This window comes from Suillus fuscotomentosus, assembly GCF_016647785.1.
Source record: "Suillus fuscotomentosus strain FC203 chromosome Unknown F5891scaffold_41, whole genome shotgun sequence".
In the NCBI taxonomy this organism is placed as follows: Eukaryota; Fungi; Basidiomycota; class Agaricomycetes; order Boletales; family Suillaceae; genus Suillus; species Suillus fuscotomentosus.
In genome coordinates this window covers 231,363-252,416 of record NW_024539553.1, presented here as the reverse complement: position 1 = coordinate 252,416, position 21,054 = coordinate 231,363, and the positions used below count along the sequence as shown (strand labels likewise).

Here is a 21,054-nt window from a genome sequence, read left to right as displayed (position 1 = left end):
GATAAAAAGAAGAAGAACCACTCAAAACACTTGCTCATCCCTCTATGTCTGCGTCCTATGCCAGCACATCCTTTAGCATCGAAATTGTCATCCATGAACATTGACAAACCTGAATGCTACATCATAACTGACAAAATCATAATGGGCAGTGTATCATTGGGTAGGTGGAGTACATTGCTTTTGAGCTCTTGGTTATCACTATCCTCAGCTCCCTCCCTAAACACAGAAAACACCACTTGCACTATAACAAGAGAGGTATTATATCTTTAGTCATTGATGAAAGAACTATATGAAAGGAAGGATACACCTATTATTACCCATTGTGACAACTAAGGTGCCATTGTGCTCGCATCCAACAACAAGTTCCATGCACAGACAAAACACATTAACATCCACTATTGTTTCATTAGATCAGTAATCAAAAATGGAACCATAGACTTGCAGTACATACCTTCAAACCAGAATCTTGCAGATGCCTTCACCAAGGCATTGCTGAAGCCCTGATTAGAGAAGCTGAAAGAAGGAATGAGCATAGGTTGTGCTCAAGGGAGAGTATTGGGGTTATAGGAGTATGGTCATAGTGCGAGCACAAGAGATGAAATCTTACCAATATGACAGATAATGAGTAATGTATAAAACACCAAGACCAGGAATAGCCAGAGCACACAATATTCATAAGCACAGCACATAATAAATACAAGTCCATTCAAGGACTGGTAATATTGTATTAGCAAGTTATAGTATATAATATGTACATTTATTTACATTGAGGCTAGTAAAATATGTTGCAGCCTTATCACATATCTTTATATATTCACTATCTTTCTCATCCCTTCCTTCTCCAAGTGAGAGTTTAGATAGTATGAGTTAACTATTTCTAAGGGATACTACTACTTATTTCTCTTCTACTGTATACTTCATAGGTTTACCTTAGAAGTAGTCCCTTGTAGTATATGCTTTTTAGCCCTTATTAGGTTCCTATACCTAGATTCTCCTTACCTCACATTATACCTTTGCCCTCACTTACTCCAAACCTCATTCCTTGATTTCCATGTACCTTGTCTATATTTCATGTACTTTCTGCATCTTTAGCCATGTTCCCATGCTTTGGATAACCTTGGATATATTCCTATGCCTTGTGCATACCTTGTCCGCTATTTTCCTGTGCTTAGCATGCCCTTAGGTCGCACATATCCTTCATTGTTCTAATAGTAATTCCCTTTAGGGTTGAACATATTTGTTTAGACAAGGCAGCTAGGCATAGCTTGACCTAATATTTTTTGCTATTCAGCAGAATTGTTGTTTCCACAACATGATAATTGACATGGGTTCAACTTAATATTGTAAATAAACACATCTGAAAGACTATCATTAATAGGCCCATTGATATTACCAAGTCAGTATATATAGATGATCCAAACAGTAGTGAAGGCAAACTTTGTGGACTGGTACAAAATGTTTCACTAGACTATAGAGGAGTTAGTACTCAGACAAATTTGTTTTTTAGTGATCACATATCATTTAGTCTATTATTAGGTCATCCGTGGCAAAAGAAAACTATGTCTTCATTAATGAAAGAAAGGATAGAATATGGCTGTTATTCAAAAATCTATTTAATTTAGAAGTCTGTTATGAACTTTAATGTACTCATGATAGAAATGATCCTAATTGGGACCTCTCAACTGTCCACATGGGTCAGTAATATGGGTAAAACAAGTATGTTTTGTCACCTACTGGTACCATAACTTTAGGTATCATATCTCCTTCACTGCCCCATGCTGATGCTAACATTATGCATAGCACTTTCACCAATATGTTCACATATTCTCCCTTTGTGCCTAACATATTTGCACCTTCTCCCTTTGTGCTATCCAACATGTCTGTGCTTCCTCTATTTACAGCATCCAATATGTCTACACTTACTAACTTGTACCTCTCTCCTGCATCTAATGCACATGCTAATCCTAATGGTACCTTTGTGCATTACTCTTTTACTCATCCTGACACCACTATACCTGCCAATACTCTAACACTATCACTACCAAACCACTTACACTATCTGTATACTATGATACCAATGAACCTTGCTTTGAATATATCCTTAACTCCAAACCTGACTCAGACACAGATCCTCACACTAACTCTCTGATACCTTCTATTGACACTATCTCAGATAATGTCTTCATCAGAGACTTTGCTTACAATAATAGACAGGGTGAGGGTTTTTTTGCAAAACCAGTATTGGAGAAAGGTGAAGCTTTCTCAGCATAGGACCCAAAGAATAACATGCACAATGCTTCCAATAGTGAGCACATAAAGACTATGAGTGTTATGAGACACTCACCATAATTCTAGCTTATGTAGCTCAGGATGATAATGTCCAACCTTTTGCTACCTATTCCTCATGCTCATACTAGCACACACTTTTCTAATTGCACCCCCTAATTTAAAGGACAGGCTAAGTCATAAGGACAAGTACATGCCTTCTCTTGTTCCCTCATTTCCGCTTAAAAATGACATTGACACATCCTCTCCTTATGTGTCACCTGAACACAAGAAAAATGAGAACAAATACCACTCAACTACACCAGCATCTACCTCTGGGACCATTCCTTATTGAGGCCTGAGTTAACTGAACAGAAGGAAGTATATTTCATTCAAAGGACTAATAAGACTCAAGGCTAAAGAATATATAAGCTCTGAATTCACAAAATACAACAACTATCTGGAAAATACCCAAGAGTAGAAAACACTAAAGTCAGACAAGAATACAAGTAGAGGTGTATGAGATCGGATGAGGGTAAGAGTCGATGGTCAATACATATAATATGAGCTCAGTATATATAGGGGTCAGACAAAACAGTAACAATTAGTGCACAGTGTCCAATCATCGTCCATGACACATAAGCAGTGTGTCATAACAGTGCGCCAGTTTACACCCTCCCTGTTAAGGTCGTACTCTCGTAGGGTCGTATCCAAAGGACTTCGGCCTCAGCTCGTACACTGTGCCCCTTTCCCAAGTACTGTCCCTTATTTCACTGTACTAACAGTAACACATCCGAAGATCCGGACAGGTCTTGTAGTATATCCGGATGTCTTCCGGATATCGGAAACGCGTATAAGGCTAATCTGGACGTATCCGAACTAGAAACTAACAGAGTAAAGACTACCTGAAGGTAGAGCTGAGGATATAGACTATCGGAATCTATCCGAAGTCTTGGAGAGTGACAAGAGTAAGAAGGACTCAAGTTCAGAGGATGGAAAGAGGACAAACTAAGATGATATTCGAACTGAGGTACTACAGGACATATACACGAGTTTATATACTAAGAGGATAACACAATGATAAGTAAGCAAAGGTCCGAAGGCTATGTATGAAGCATGTGCAAAGGTTATCAAACGCGAGTCGGAAATGAAGCATAGGTTAACAGATCAGTAATCATACCGGTAATAAGTATAGCCGAAACAACGGGAAGAGGAAATACCGAATAGGCTGTGTTTAATATTAAATGAACAGGAAATGAAATAGGAAGCTTATCGGATATCGGATCAGAAGCGGATCTATGCATTGGACCGGACTGGATCTCAGGGTCCGAAGTCCGGAAGAGAAGCGTGAATATATGGGATATGACACTCCCACCTTATCAACTTTTCTTTTGCTGCTCCCAGATGTCCAAGGCTTTGCAATCTTCAAGGTCACTTCAAGGAAGCCATTTGTCTTCATCGGCACCAAAGCCAACTTATTGCACCAAGTAATATTTCCCTCTGCTGATGTTCTTCTCATCAACGATTTTCTCAATGAAGTTCTCCATTTAACTGTCTTTGGTCATGACAGGTCCTGGCCGTGGAAATTTGCGTGAAGGGAATAGGGAAGCATTGTTGGCATGGAAGGGCTGTAACTGCAATGAGTGGAACATTAGGAAGATGTTTGGTGAATTGGAGAGATCTGATGTGTAAGTTGAAGTTTCTGGGTGCATTTTGAGGATCTTGTATGGTCCATTATATCTGGGCATGAATTTTGTGATATGTTTATCCCCTTTCTGCATATATTCTCTCAGCCGGTGCTTCATTGAGAGCATGACCCTATCTCCAATATTGAGGGACAACTCTTTGCTGTGATGCTTATTGACCTGTGTTGCCTGAGAGGCCTTAGCTGCAAGGAGACTGTCCTGGGCTTCCATCACGTCGTACTTGAGTTGCGTGACAAGAGCCTGTGCTCACTGCTCTTCAGGTGTGTCTTCTGTCGTTGATTATTCTAGGGGGGGATGATGCGAGGTGAGCGTCCGATGTGTAGTTGGAAGGGGGATGTTTCTATGCTTGTGTTCACGGAGTTCATGATTTGGAAATGGATACGTGGTAGCGCACGGACCCAACCCTTCTGGTTTTGTTCGATGTGGAACCTAATGCATTGATTAATCATCTTGTTAGTGCATTCACTTATGTCATCTGTCTGTGGATGGTACGAGGATGACATCTTTAATTTAATGCTGGTCAGTTTATGCAACGATTTCCAAACACAAGAGAAGAAAAGCTTATTGCAGTCTTATCCAGTGGGAGGCCATTCTCACAGTACCAATGGTCAAAGGACAGTACTGCGAACTTTTCTGCTGAGACATTGTCACAGCAGGGTACAATCTGTAGATCCATGTTGAGTTGGTCTCACTGGAAGCATGAAAGACTTTTTCAGCAAGAAAAATGTTGAAATATTGTAAAAAAGGTTTAAATAAACCACTAACTTTGGTCTATTTAAACCTTTTTTTACAAATTTTTCAACATTTTTTTTGCTGAAAAAGTCTTTCATGCTTCCAGTGTCTGTCATGGTTATGATCATGTTAAATCCTTGTTCTTCTGGCAGAGGACCAATGAAGTTGATCACAACCGAGTCTCCACAACCACTGGGAACAGGTAGTGGGTGCAAGGCACCCGTGACAGAGGAGGTGGACGACTTGTTTCACATGCATTCTACACAGCTTGGTATGTATGATTCCACAAGATCGTGGCACATGTTGGGCCAATAGTATGATGACCAAAGCTTGCAGAAATGGTCATCTACATAACCATTGACAATGTTCTTCAGGAATATTTTGTCAAGTTCAATCCGTAGTGATGAGGTCATCACCATAGTGGTGGTCAATAGAGTATTGTCAACATGTATATGGGACAAGGCATCAGCCCCCATGTTCTCCTTGCCCGTGAGATATGATATCTTGAGGTTGAATTTTGCAAGGTATTCTGCCCAGTGTGCTTGTCTTCATGATAGTCCCTTCTGCATGACAAAAATTTTGAGCATTCGGTGATCTGTGTATACTTGAATAGGCCCACCAAGGAGCTCGATGCGCTATTTCTTGAGTCCACATATTATTGCAAGCAGCTCCTTCTTGTACACTGGATAATTAAGTTCAGCTTCACATAGTTGTGTAAAGTCAAAAGCAACCAGTCTCACTGTCTCCCATGTCTCTCCCTGGGACAAAATGGCACACATTTGGTAATCTGATGTGTCACAGGTGGGGAAGATCTTATTCTTGCCGGGGTTGTTGTGATTGATGGTTGTGAGACATTTAGGACTTATTACAAGCTCTTTGATTGCTTGAAACACTAAGTTATAACTATTGGACCAGAGCAGGAATTCCAACTCAGCAGATTTTGTCATTAAGGGTGTCAAGATGTGTGCATGTTCAGCAAGGTCAGGCAGATGGCTTGCCAGGTAATGCACAAGGCCAAGAAAGGCCTAACATTGTTAGCCTTATGTGGTGTCAGCCAGTTGAGGATGCGTGTGACTTTGGACTTGTCTGGCTCGATTCCTCGAGCTGAAATGTGATGACTAAGGAAGTAGATCTCAAGGTTAAAAAGGGGGGTCGCAGTGCGAGCAGTACCTCATGGACATTGTGTTCATGTTCTTCCAGTGTTTGCGACCATATAATGATATTGTTGAGGTAAACATATCATATCTTGCTGATTAAGTGACATAGTGAGGAGGACATCTGACACTGGTGAGCTGCAGGTGCATTACAAACGCCCATAGGCATCACTGTCCATTCGTAAAGGCCCCAAGGTATATGAATGGCCAGGAGTTTTATGTCATCTGGATGTACTTTGGTCTGGAAAAGGAGTTCGTCATGTCTATTTTCCAAAAGATGTTACCTTTCATGCAGTCCCAAAGGATCTTATTGATTTGCAGGAGGGGATGGCTATCTGAAATAGTGTTCAGGTTCAATTAATGGAAATCATTTACCCACCTGGGGAGTGATCTTAGTTACACTAGCTTTTTTGATGAGATCAGGGTGAGCATCTGCAGGAGTGCCATGACCCTATGACATCAATAATACAATATTAGATAGTAAGAAAAACATCATATCTTTTCAGCATATTAAATAAAATGATTAAAATGAATTATAGCAAAAGGCCTATCTGAATTAGAGGCCTCCTCTACATCTGTCAAGATGGGAGTGAAGTGAGCCACTTCTAGAGGCTACTGAGAGACCAGAAGAGATTATTACACTACAGTCCAAAGTAAGTTGCCTAATGTATTAAATGATATAGTGAAGTTGTACAGTACCTAGAGTCTAGAGTAAGTTACCAAAGAGACAGGAAGCACTAGACTCTGGGATATGGGTGATGTATGGCAAACAAATGTAAATAGACATGCCACAATCAAAAGGTAAGTAATAACTTAACCTAGGGATGTCCTAGGAATGTCAGGAAGTTATGTAAATAGTAAGCAAAGTGCGAGAAATAATACCATAAATATAATAGCACATAAAGACACATAAAGACATAGAAATGTGTATTGTAGACTTAGTATAGAGATGAATATCATATAACTAACAACATCATCCATATAAGTTGGCATTTCAACCTAGAGATAGTCCTTAAGTTCCTCAAGCCTTTTTTTAATGATGGGGTTCTGTGAAACCAGAAGTCCTAAAAACTTTTGGTTCTTATCAATACACTTTACATCTTGACTTTAATATTATGTATAAGCGGATGTATAAGAATAAGAGAGAGGTGGGCTTACTTTGCAAAGACTCATGAACAAGATGCATATATTATACATCCTCTTTGACACTACTATGAAAGATAGTGTTCATTTAGTATAATGAAAATTTCAGTAAAATAACAGAGAGCAGGATGGAATTTATCTTACCTTGACTTGAACTTCAGATAAATTGGTGATAGTATAGTATTTAGGGCCCACTATCTCTGCTGAGTAGTCTATTCTGCTCTATTCTTCTTATTGACAGGAGAAGCTTCAAAGTTAAACATATAGAGTAAAGATGTGATAATTTGAAGCTGGCAATCAAGGATTTCCACAGGCCATGTATTGGAAATATAGTAGGAATCCTGAACATAAAGTAAAGGATCCCAAGTAGATTCCCTGGATAGCAATTTGAATGTGTTAAAAGAGAAGTAGTCTTTAGATATTTGGAGAAAAAATTACCAAATACTCATGTAGCATTTTGATTACTATTGTCTGCACCCTTTTTGAATATTACATAGCTGATTCATTGGGATCCATAGAGAATGTGAATGTCCCTTAATCACTAAACAATTCTTGACACATGTTTGACTGTCCCATCTTCAGTGGCAAATACCGGTTCATATTAATATCAATAAACATTATGAAATATATAAGTACCTACATTCAGGAAATCTAAGGATATTACAAAATATACTAATTATCTGTATAACACCTTGTTCCTGTGTGTTAGATAACTAGACACCCCTAAGATGGCTATGAGGATTAATATTAGTGTTCCTATTGACAGCTTCAGTATAGTTAAGAATAGGTAATGCTTTGCTTTTTGAATGTGTAGGGAATATTAATGATTGTAATCTATTAGTCAAGTAGAACAAGAGCTTACTTAGTAAGATGAAACACCAATTTGATGTGTCTAGCATTGAAATAAAGGAAACATAATGACTTTCATCTGTATTTGACCTGCACTTCCTAATAAAAGAGTGCAGGGTAAGGTTTCCACCCTGTGCTAGAGTTAGGGTGTCTGAAAACTTTTGAATCATACCTAGAAGATTTTTGATACTCTACAAATCATTCAAGGAAGAAAAAATTGCAAGCTCTGCAATTCTGGTTAGGACATCATGGGTGAGAATGGGAGAAAGACAGTCAACCTATTGAACTTGAGTAAATTCTAAGCTGCTGGTATCCTTAGCTGTCGCTTCCATTTCCTCCTCCTTCCATTCCTCTGATAGCTTAGGTTTCACTTTTAGATTCTCTACTACTTCTCAATGCTGTCTTTTCCTAGGTGGCCCTTCAAAATGATCTACCTTCTCCTCATCCCTGTAGCAGATCTTATGCTCAGTAGAACCACTTACCAAGTGCTTAGATGCTTTAAGACAAAAACTCCAGTGCTTGAATCTTATATATCTAGGGTTGGAACATGTAATTATTCAAGAAGAGCTCAGTGATTTTAAATTCCTTAAGGCTGATGTATGACTAATCACTAAGTCATATAATCTATTATACTTGAGAAGAACATCAAGAAGGTCATCCAAATAAACTATGTCAACTATGAATGTAATATAGTTAAGCACTGCAGTATTGCTCTCATAGATCAGCCACTTTTTGGACCAGTTTGTAACTCATACAAAGTTAGTGGAAGGACTGAGATTCAGAAATGCTTGATATTCTGCAGAGAGAGCCTCACTACAGGGAATCTTGTCATTAGATTGTTCCTACAGATAAAGAACTGATTCAATAAATGACTGCTCCATCCTCTATATCAAGATTTTTACTACTTTCTTTATTAAGAAGGTGTTGCTTAAGAGGAGTCAGCTCAGTGCTTTCTTGGCTGTTTTCAAGAGTCCCAATATGGTTTTTATTGGTATTTGAGTTTAAGTTATATCTGTAGCTTTGTTTTATTACCTTGACTTATCATTTGCACTTCAGTTATTGGTAGAAAAAGAAAAGAAAAGCCTGATATGATGAGGTTGATAGGACAAATGCAAAGTAAATTGAAAGTGTCTTTACAATGAGGTTTACAGTGTGGGGAAAGCAGTATGAATGTGATGCTCTTCCATAAAAGCTTGGAATAAGCTTTTGCATATAGTCAGCTGCAGAGTTGCAGTTACTGGCATTGTCTATTGAATATGAACCACAAATACTTTCAACGATATACCTTCTTTTCAATTCCAATGTGTTGGAGACAATCAACAGTAACCTTTACAAGGTACTCTTTTGTATGACTTTGCATGAGACTAGAAAATGAATCAAATACAATAACATAGCACCATATAACAAGTAAATACATATCAGATGAACCTGAGTATTGATCATCAGATCTTGCTGTGGTGAAACTAAACAATGACAATCCTTACCAAATTAGCATTCAACCATAAAGTGGTCTGTTATCTAAGATAAATGTGAGAATTAAAAGTCTAGCCAGTAATTTAAGTAATGCATGTAGTTGCAGATTGGCACCATAAAGTCATTTGCCTCTACTCTATTATTTGTCTCCATTCTATCATTTATCAATAATTCTAACTAGGCAGATACAAAACTTAGTTAATTATTTTTTAATCCTCATTCCTATGTTAAATATTATTTACATCACAGTCTTTCTATTACCATCACTATGTTTAAGTTCATTGAATTTGTTTGATCTACTATATTACCTACTACATATCATATTCTAACTTACTTAGACTTGTACTAGCTTATACCTCTGTTACATATCTAGACATATCTAAACAGACAAATAGACAGATAAACTCTGAAATTCAAATTCTTATATGCCCTCACTTTTTCACTAATATCAATTGAGCATCAATAAAGTTCATACTATATACTAGCCTTTGTGTATGAAATTCAGACTCATAGAGATGCTAACAATCAACTGTATTTCTTGGAAAACCAAATTATGGAAAAATGTGTATGTAGTTAACTACCATAGCCTGAACCTATATAGAAGATCATTTTCCAACAGACAGCCTATTTTACAATATATAATAAGAGTCCAATTGATCTGAATCACTTTTTATCAATATTTAATATTTTTCATATTGAATCTAATGTTTTGATACTTAGACTTCATGTTAGCTAATTGAATATCACATGTGCTCATTGACAATAATTTTGGGAGGGTGGCAGACTCTAGAAAGTTGTCTATAAATGTTTGGATTTATGTAATGCTGCAGAATATTATAAGTATTATTATAGACAGATAGTATATAATAAAGCACACAAATAAGTGAGTCCTCAATAGAGACTGGAAGCCAAAGATACATCTATAACTGGCTATGAGAATATATAGTTGAGGATAAGTGATGAAGGAGGTGTAGATGTAATGGAACTCTTAGAATTGAACAAGTTAGTCAGGAGTATTATTATCATGTTAGTCTAGGTTATCAAAAACATTAATTGATTCAAGAAAGCTGACATGCCATTACTAGTAACAGTAAGACATGAAACCTCAATATCTGTTTGCTCATTTTCTTCTAATTTATCTTCAACAATAGCTTTATCTTCACACATATCATGAAGCTACTACAAAATATTGAGGTGAGAGAGTTATCCAGAGTATTAATAGGTATAGAAGTAACAATGTTTGATTCAGCCATGTAATAATTCAAGGTGGTTCATCATACATAGAATGTGTTTGGACTCAACTCTTATGTATTATATTGCTTCAGCAACCTTTGCTAGTGACTTGGTATGTAATAATGTGCCAAACTTCTCAATTTATAGGGCCTTTGTCATATCCCATGTTCTGGACCCGGACCTATCACACACATTATTTCCAGACATCTGGATCCAACTGACTTCTACCTATTATCTGGACCCGACCCGCGTCTAACTTCCGTGCCTTATCCCTTTGAACGTTCCTTCTCCAGTTAGACTATAATCCTTTTCCGTATCTCATTTCATTTCCGCCTTTATTTTCCTCTGTTCTCATTTCCATCTTCATTTACTATTTTCCAATAGACTAGTGTTTGACTCCTTAGTTCGAATATTATCTTAGACTCTGCTCATTCCCTCCTCCATCCAACTTGAGTTCTCTCTCGTCGATCTCCACTTGTCTTAGGATTGACTCCTATAGACTTGTCACCTCTGCCTCTACCTCGGGTAGTCCTCCGCTGTTTCCTTTCTAGTTTGGACATTGTCCAGATTAGTCTTATCACCTGTTCCCGAACATCTGCCGGAATTCCCATGCATCGGACATTAGACTCCAGATATTGTCCAGCAACCTTCAGACATCATTTGACAGCCTTCAGAAGTTTGGGACACATACTTGGGTAAGAGGCGCAGCACACGAGCTGAAGCCATGCCCTTCGGATCTGACCCTTGAGCATGTTCTTAACAGCCTTTAGGGATCATATGAATTTTTAATTTAATTTAATTTTCTAAGCCTAGGTTGTGTAAAAGTGACATGAGAGAAAAACAACATCCAGAAAGACAATTCATAGTGCATTTAACTTGTAAGTGTCTTTTTATCAGCCTCATTTTAACCTATTGCTTGTTTCCAGTGACCAAGAAAATTCTGCAAAAGTGGCCTATTATAATCTACATGAGTAGCTTTTGTAGATTTCTGAGAAATGAAATACAAAAACCACCAGAATGTCTTCTTTAGCATCATTGATGACTATGCCAATGAAGAGCAACAATTGAATATATTGATACCAAAAGTTCCATAGAGAAGTAGGTTCTTATAACCATATATCACCAGACTATTTTCTGCTGTTCTGAAGTAGAGATAACAATTATAAAGTGATCTGAAGAGTCTTTTCTATAAGGCTTGTATATAGGCAGACATTAGTGAGTGTAGAGTCAGCTAGGCTGAAATTAGATGATTGGAATCACTTTTCGAGATTCTCCTTAGCTGCTGAATGTTATAGTATACTAAGTGCAGCAAAGTACATAAAATAAAAAGAGGGAGTTTTATGATCATTAAAAATAAACCAATGGTGGATATTACTAGGGGCATTACCAAATGTTTCTTTTGCAAATTTATGGTAGTATTATTGGAGTTGAGTTATTGAAACCTGCAGCTTCACCACACTAAGAGCATAGGTTCAAATTTTAGCATATAAGCTTATCAGAGGATTATAATTTATCACAATGAGGAATTAATGTGGTCAAATATACCAGCAATCTTGTTAATGTACTTAGTAAAGTACATATAGTCACTGTCATTATATAGAATATTTATAAATGAGTTCGGTTAAATATATAGATTAGGGATGGATACAACAGGGTGCAGGCAATGCAGGAAGGTGCAGGAAGTGAGCTGAGGGCATTGGGAAGCAAGGAGAATAGATAGGAGACCTATAGATAAGAGACTGATAATAAATCTGGATGCTGATAAGAGATGGATGTGAAGATTGGATTTCTGGGAGCAATGGGCTTGACCAGAAGCGATACAGCAGTGTGTATGGGGGCTTCTGAAGGCACAAAACATGATGGGAGACACCCCAAGTCAGATATGTGATGAATAGACCTCAATATGAGGTGAAAGTGTGAAAAGGAGTACACTATGGGCTCAAAATTGATTGATCTCCAACTGATCTTCCTTATCACTTATGATCCAGATGCTCTACAACAACTCTGATGTGCTCAAGAGGGTTTTCAGGGTCACAGAAGACAATGATGAAGACCAATAAGGCAGCAGGTTGCAGGGGATTGAGATATGGAAGAAAAAAGTTGAAGATAATAGGAGATATGTGTAGATATGAGTCAGGTCTCAAAAAGGGAGATTAACTCAACCTCCTGTGAGCTGATTAGGGCAGGGAAGATGCAGATGGGAGTTTTCAATGTTAGGACATTTAATGGTGAAGGAATTAAGTTGATATTTTTAGTAGATCTTAAGCTATAGTGATTGATGTGGCACTTGTAACAATAGGTATTGAATTAACCTTCGGTACCTTTATCACATAGATGAATTCTACTCTCAGGGGAGATGGGCAAGCCAGATCCATGCAGAAACCTCTCAGCATCCCAGACTTGCTCTTAGAGTTCCACGATGCTGATGGTAGATGTTTACAGCTGTGGAACACAGAGATAACTTTTTCACAGACAGAATACAAAGCTCTCACAAAACGACAATGTGGGGCAAATCTAAGTAAAGACATACAAGTTATAATGTTACCCTCCATTTCAGAAAAAGAACATTATCACTCACCATCAGTGTCCTCTGTGGTTTCTCAAAGTATCGACAAAAAGACCAGGAATGCAGTAGTCAACTATTGCAAATGGCTTCACAAGTGCAACAACCCTGTCTTTGGTAAAGTGACAGGGTTTAAGCACACTTGGATATTGCTCACCGTTATGATTAAGGTTTGGCTTCACTATAATGACGGACAATTCAACATACTAGATGATAATCTCACATATTTCACAAGTGCAGTAAGTTCCACCTCCAGTCTCAAGTGCAATCTTACCTGATGTTGATTATAGCAATTAAGTCCTGACATGGACAAAGTCAGCCTTTGAGCAGTACAAAATATAGTCACTCACACACTATTGAAGATCAGAGATTGCATGCTGCAACATTTTGATGCGGTGTCAGAGGAAGAAGACAATGAGTTGGATGAATCAAATGAAGAAGAAAATGAGATCAAAGAAGAGGATGAGGATGAAGACCAAGAAGAGGACAAGTCCAACATCATTCAGGAATTCAATGATAGGTATAATTTTCAAATTTATCATAATATACAACACAGAGCACTTACATATGACAGTGTTGACTCTTTCAAAGCCACTCATGTGTGGACCCTCCCTGAATTGCCTATAGACTGGGACAGCATTTTTTTTCATCTTCAGAATGCTATAAGGCAAACTGGATACACCTATTATGCCACATGACATGAGGCCTTGATTCAGAAGCACAAAGCCAGACAATTATAGGTGGCATGATCTGGACTCCTCCTGATGCTTTCTGAAAGGCATTCAGATCAAAAAAATGGTGATAATTAACGAGAATATGATGGTAGGTAACTGACAATCAAATTTTCATTATCCAGTTCTCAGCTTTTTTGTTTATCCTTAACCCTTTGCCCTGCATCCTGCATCTCTGCCTCATGTTTCCTTAATGTCTGTGAGCATCACATGATATTGTCATGTAATATTCAATTAGTATACATGTAGTTGATCAAATATATATACTAGTTATATACAATATCAATTATATATATATATATGTATATAGCATATATTATGAAGTAATAACTTCTGCTGATGGAATGGTACTAAGTGCAGAAGTGTATAATATGTATGTGATCACATCTTAGAGCCTGGACAGCTACATTTATTTCTCAGTTTATTTTGTTCGTAACAATATATACAAATAACTGTGACAAAGTCGGCATATTACGCACTGTATAACATCACACCAAGGCTGAAATGCCTCCAGCTAATGAAATTTGGCAGTTCCATATATTGCAGATGGCAGCTGCAATGATCGCTCAACTTATTATGGGCCTTATAATTGCATATATGACTCCTTTTCTTGAAAGACAACCCTACCATATATCAGTACTCACTGGACATGCATGGGTGCAGGAACTCATCAACGGACACCCTGACCAGATCAAAACTGAACTCGGAATGAGGGAACATGTCTTCCATGCGCTCATAAACGAGCTTCAGACCTGTGGGCTATGTGACTCAAAATATATTCTGCTTGATGAGCAAGTCGCTATATTTCTCTATACATGTGTGACAGGGCTTTCAAGTCGCCATGTCACAGAACATTTTCAACACTCCCATACAACCACACAGAAGTTTGTCCATACTATTGCAAGATATTCATTGTCTCACATGCTGCATCAGATATTTCAAGAAAGTCCTGCTCGCTCTGTCTTCAGCTCCCTTCTACAATAAGTTTGTCTATCTACCACAGGAGGATGCACCTATTCCACCAGAAATATCTGGGAACCTGAAATTTTTTTCACACTTTGAAGGGGCACTTAGAGCCATGGATGGCACACACATCGCATGTTGTCTATCCACAGCAGAAAGGCAGCTGTCTCAAAACTGAAAAGTTTTGTCAGCCAAAATTGTCTTACATGCTGTTCATTTGATCTTTGGTTCCAGTATGTGCTCAGCGGTTGGGATGAATCGACCTCAGACTCAACTCTATATAATAATGCCCATCTCACTGACCTATACATTCTGCAAGGAAGATACTACCTTGCGGATGCTGGGTTTGGAATATGCTACTCACTTCTTGTTCCATACCAAAGTGTTTGGTACCACTTGACTGAGTGGGGTTGAGCTGCAGTTCAGTGAGTGATATTTCACTTGAACTATTGATTTTCTCATGAATGGCAGGCTGAAGAATTCAAAAGAAATATACAACCTTTGGCATGCTTAGGCTCGAAATGTGATTGAGTGAATATTTGGTGTTCTCAAGAGGTGGTTCATGATACTCATACATCCACTGGAATATAGATGTTGACACAAGCCAGAATTCCCCCAGCACTTTGTACCATTCATAACTTCATCCAAATTTTCGATCCAAAGGAAATGGAAGAATTTGCTGTCGAGGATCTCGTGGACCTTGGTACAGGTGAGCCAAGGGGTGATCTTGCTAAAGGACTGGAAGGCTGTACTGAAAGGCAAAAGGCGACAGAGGACAGAGATCGTATTGCAGATGCTATGTGGAGGGACTACAATAGAGTTTGTTGTGCTCGTCAGGACATGACAGGATGAGTGCACAATGCCTATACTACCTAGACATTCTATTTGTTGATATATTTGATCTTGTGGTCAACAAAAGACCTCCTTGGCCCTTTATCAGACATGACCATATATGTGTCAGCAGCACTGACATCCACCTAAAAAGCTTTGATCAGTGCGGCATGCTATCATCATCGAGATGAGTTTCTAGAAGTTGAGCACGTCACATTGCTGCCTGCTTGTGCTAAGGTGATAAGGCAATAGCTGATTTTTCTGATTGTGTTGCTTCATAAAAGATGTCAGTGAACTCTGAAAATTGATCATTTATTGCATAGAGTGCATTGGCTGATCTGCTGGCATGCTGACATTTTGATTGTAGACCAGAAGGACAAGACCCAGAAGGAGTAAGAGACGGAGTCAAAGACATGGCCACAAACTTTTGTTTTGAAGGAGGAGGAGGAGTCACTTCTCAAGGAATAATATCTTCTTCTTCGTCATCATCTAGTCCAGTCAATGAGTCTCTCTCCACAATCCTCTCAACATCTCCCTCAACCACTAAGTCCCCCAGGTCTCCCATCACAGGCGCTGCAGGCTCATTCTCAACAATATCAATACCTGGGCCTTCGCTGTTGACGTTGTGATAATCATGTTGTGATTGGAAGGTTTCCTGGCCTGCATGAAAAGCATTGGTGCTGCATGAGATCTGTGTGCGCAAAAGATTGTCCATCTCATCAAAGTGTTTCCAGCCTTTGTTGTGAAAAGGGCTTTGTATTGGGACATGTATTTGGAAATGCAGTCCAACATGTGGCATCAGCTGGGTCAATATTTGCACCAAGTTTGTTGTCCCACGAAAAGCCAGATTGCGATTTGATATCAATGATAGCAGTATGCTTTTTCTTGCACTGTAGTAGTCAGACTTTCAATCAATTTGAAAATAATAATGCATGTACCATGATCTATTTGTTAATATAGCCATATTTTGTACCTAACCCATTTATAGATATCCTATATAATATCTTGCAAGCAATGAGTGGTGGCTCAGAGATGGATAGTTTGTTCTGTTATACTTGTGTCTTATCACTATCATCCTTATCAGCCCCATCCTTATTGACTTGCAAGGATATATGTTAGAAGATTGTGGTGCTAATGCAAATGAAAAATTATAACTGGCCTATTATAGCATTAGGATCTGTGAGCCAACAGGCTTCTAGCTGAGCGCATCACTACCATGTTGGACAAGTCCAGCTTTGCAATGGCCTTTTGGGGTGAGTGTCTTGCAGCTTTGATTCATGTATGAAACAGGTGCCTCACTGCTGTAGTGGATAATATCATACCCTATGAACTGTGGCATGGGCAAAAACCTAATGTCTCCCACTTGAGAGTGTGGGGGTGCACTGCCTATATGCATGTGCTGAAGGACAAGTGCTCTGTGCTTGAGTCTTATATGGAAAGTGTGTATTTATTAGTTATCCAGATGACTATAAAGGCTGGAAGTTCTATAACCCCACCTCCAAGTGCACTCTTATTTCAGAGTGAGCTGACTTCAATGAGAGGCACCTGCTTCTCTCCAAAAGGCCTACTAGTGCGCTTCAGCCCTCCTCTTCCTTGCCCACCATTGAGTCTAGAGTGATTCCAGACTTTGATGATGATGATGATGTCAATTCTGATGAGACACTGACTTATGGAGGGGAGGGGGTAATATATCTGCCAGATCCACCAGTTCCGCCTGCCATTATGTCAGCACCCCTTGCATTGCCTCTTAAGTGTGCAGTCAATCCAGCTGTCCCAAATGTTCAACCTAGTGATAGACCTGGTGTCTTAGGGCCTGATCCAGCATCTCCTCAGCCTCTTGCACACGCACCAGTTATGCCAGAGATTCCAGTTCCAGCTTCTCCTATGCCTGTCTCTCCAGTTGGTATTAGTGCCAGACTGCCAGCATGAGACCATTGCCCTCCTCACAAGTGGTGTAAGCTCTCTAATACGCAGTTAGATGATGAGGTAGATGATAATATGGAGGATACTAATATGGGCTTTGAGGTGTGCTACTCTGTGGCTGCCTCAGCTGAGCCAATGTCATTTGCAGAGGCCCTGTGTCATTCTAATGCAGAGCAATGACACCAAACTGCACTTAAGGAGTTGGCTACTCACCAAAGCAATGGGACTTGGAGATCAGTTAAAAGGCCAAAAAACCATAAAGTCATTGGCTCCAGGTGGGTGTTTAAAGTCAAGCACAATGCTGATGGCTATGCCCACCATTCACATTGTCCTTACTATAGCTGCCATTCATGACCTCCACCTTTACTCTGTTGATGTCTCTCATGCTTATCTCAATAGAGAGATGGACTGTGAGGTCTACATGAAGCAACCTGAAGGCTTTGCTGAGGGCGACCCTAAGAGACTTGTATGTCTTCTGAACAAGTCCATCTATGGCACCAAGCAGGGAGGCAATCGCTGGAACAAAAAGATGAGAGCTGTGCTCAAGTCTCTTAGATTCAGACAGACATACTTGGATGCAGCAATCTATTTGTATTCTTGAGGTGAAGACCACATCATTCTGCCTGTCTTTATGGACGACATGACTGTGATAACAAAACTTCTTTTATGTCTCAAACTGAAAAGGCCACATACACTGGGGCAAATCACAACCAATATGGCAGCACAACTTACAGCTCAATACCACACTCATTGTCATATCCCGTATTCTGGACCTACATCCGATGATGTTCCCACACCTCATTCAGACCTCTGGACCCCATGTCCATGTCTCTAGACCCAATCCTCTATCTGTCTGGATCCCTGTACTCCTGCATCTGATATCCACATCTTCAGATCTCTGGATCCAACCTATGCTTCATATCCGGACCCAAACCTTAAATTAGCGCTCATTCTCTTATGGTAATCACCTGTCTCCGGTCTTTGGTTATCTCTGTTTCCATTTTGCTTATTGATCCTTGGACAAGTTTCATCTCCAGGTTCATTTCCTTATGATCTGTCTTATTTACTAATACATTTCCACATGCTTGTACATAGCCTTACCCCTCTGCTTACTGATCTGCACAGACTTGCCTCTAGTATATAAACCCCAGTAGATACTCCTGTATTTCTTTGGTCTGAATATCATATTAGTCCTTGCACTAGTCTTCGCACTAAGTCCTTATATTAAGTTCTAGTTCTCTGACTTAGTTAATATCCATCTCAGGCCTAGGGAAAAATTACCTAGGCCGGAGCTTCACTTCTCCACTCCTTCAATCCTCTGCTCATCTGATCCTCCATTCCTCTGAGTTTCCAGAAGTTCCTCCGGATCTTTCCCACAGTCCTCCAGACCTATTCTGCTTTGGACTTTGTCCTTGCAGCCTCTCCTCTTTTTGCTTCTACTCAGGACTTGTCCTGAGTAGCCATTACATATATCCATATCAGGACGAAACCTCATTGTAATTTCCAGAAGTTCCTCCAGAACTTTCCCGCACTCCTCTGGAAGTCCTTCAGACTTCCTTGGACTTTCTCCAGACATCATTCTGAAATTAAGGGCACATACTTGGGTAAGGGGCATAGTGCACGAGCTGAAGCCAAGCCCCTCAGAATCAGTCCTACCCTTTGTGCATGGTCTTAATACTCATGTATTCTCTGTCTTGACCATACAAGATCAGGCATATATCATTAGATGGGATAGGGATGGAGCTGTTTATTACATCTCCTATCTGTGTTAAGAATGTGCTCAAGGATCAAATCTGAAGGGCTTGGCTTCAGCTCGTGCGCTGTGCCCCTTACCTGAGTATGTGCCCCTAACTTCTGAAGGCTGTCAAACGATGTCCAAAGGTTTCTGGACAATGTCTGGAGGTTGTCAGGTAATGTCCAGAGTCCAATGTCCGATGCGTGGGAATTCCAGTGGATGTTTGGGAACAGGTGATAAGACTAATCTGGACAATGTCCAAACTAGAAAGGAAACAGCAGAGGACTACCAGGGGTAGAGGCGGAGGTGACAAGTCTATAGGAGTCAATTCTAAGACAAGTGAAGGTCGACGAGAGGTCTAAGATAATATTCGAACTAAGGAGTTACATAGATTCTACAGGGTTTATATACTACTGAGGACTTATCGGAGAGTCAGCCAGCACAGTCTGAAGCTATGCAAGGCTGTGGACGGAGCATATGAAAAAGTCAAACACTAGTCTATTGGAAAATAGTAAATGAAGATGGAAATGAGAACAGAGGAAAATAAAGGCGGAAATGAAATGAGATACGGAAAAGGATTATAGTCTAACTGGAGAAGGAACGTTCAAAGGGATAAGGCACGGAAGTTAGATGTGGGTCGGATCCAGACAATAGGTAGAAGTCAGTTGGATCCAGATGTCTGGAAATGATGTGTGTGATAGGCCCGGGTCTGGAATGCGGGATATGACAATCTGTTATAATACAGAGCCACACTTAGCCAATTTTTTCCATCATTACACCTTGATACCAATACACACCTGCCAAGGACTCTAGCATGTTACATTGATATTTCCTGGACTATTGCAATTGGTCTTCTGCCTGTTGGCCATGGTACACATAATGTCCTGCATACAATCACCAGCTGCTTTTGCTCCTTGACATCACTTGGCATTAATTTGCATTTCTTTCTGCCTGTGAAACTGCAGTTGATGTATTTAGTGCATAACTGCCTGAGTACTGCACCAAGCAGTCCAGTTGTTGGCTTGTGACATGGACATTTCACATTTGAACCTCAAAAAACCAAACATGACCACTCTAAACAGTTTGCAAAGGTTCAATTCAGGGTTTGTTGACTCTGGTAAAACTAGACCCAGGTTTGGCACTTGTGCCCCCACTCTCAACCTTGCCTCTATACTCATCACTTCACCATTACTAAAAATCTTCTCAAAAAACCCTTCTATATTGTCACACCATTTTGTTTTCATTTTCTCGCCAAATGGTTCCTGGTTCTTGCTCAACACCCGCTGAACCAGATTGAACCAGACCACAGCAGCACTACTTGGACCAGTGTACCTTCATTTTGTCTGTTAAAACATTGAAAAAAAATTCATGTTTCAATGATTTTCTGTGTGCGGGACATGATGCAAAAATTCATCATGTTCCTTCAAGGATAATGCTATATTTTCCATCTATTGTGTGCAGAAAACAATGTATAATTTGTGCATATTCTGAGGCAGAGTATCCTGCAATTATGTTTCATTTTTTTCTCTGAACATAATAAATGTTTTTCAAGTGTTGTGCAGGAGGAATATACTGCAAACTTTATGTATTTATTCTTACAAAACATGGGGCATGTTTCATAAATTTCCTCTTATCAAATATACAAATGAAAGTTTGAAAGTTTCTTTGCTTTTCCTTAACAAAACATTGTCAAAATATATTTCATTATTTGTTATATGATTTTTTAATGTTCTTGAATCAAACATATGGTGAA

General features: G+C 39.3%; 1 protein-coding gene across 1 annotated transcript; it reads left to right on the top strand.

Moving 5' to 3' along the window:
- Positions 1-12,928: 12,928 nt before the first annotated feature.
- On the top strand, positions 12,929-13,816 carry F5891DRAFT_982074 (uncharacterized protein; the record flags this gene model as incomplete). Its single annotated transcript, XM_041377188.1, has 4 exons — positions 12,929-13,357; positions 13,409-13,432; positions 13,481-13,638; positions 13,675-13,816. 4 exons carry the CDS (start codon positions 12,929-12,931, stop codon positions 13,814-13,816), a joined length of 753 nt encoding a protein of 250 aa, XP_041223751.1.
- Between the last annotated feature and the right edge of the window lie 7,238 nt (positions 13,817-21,054).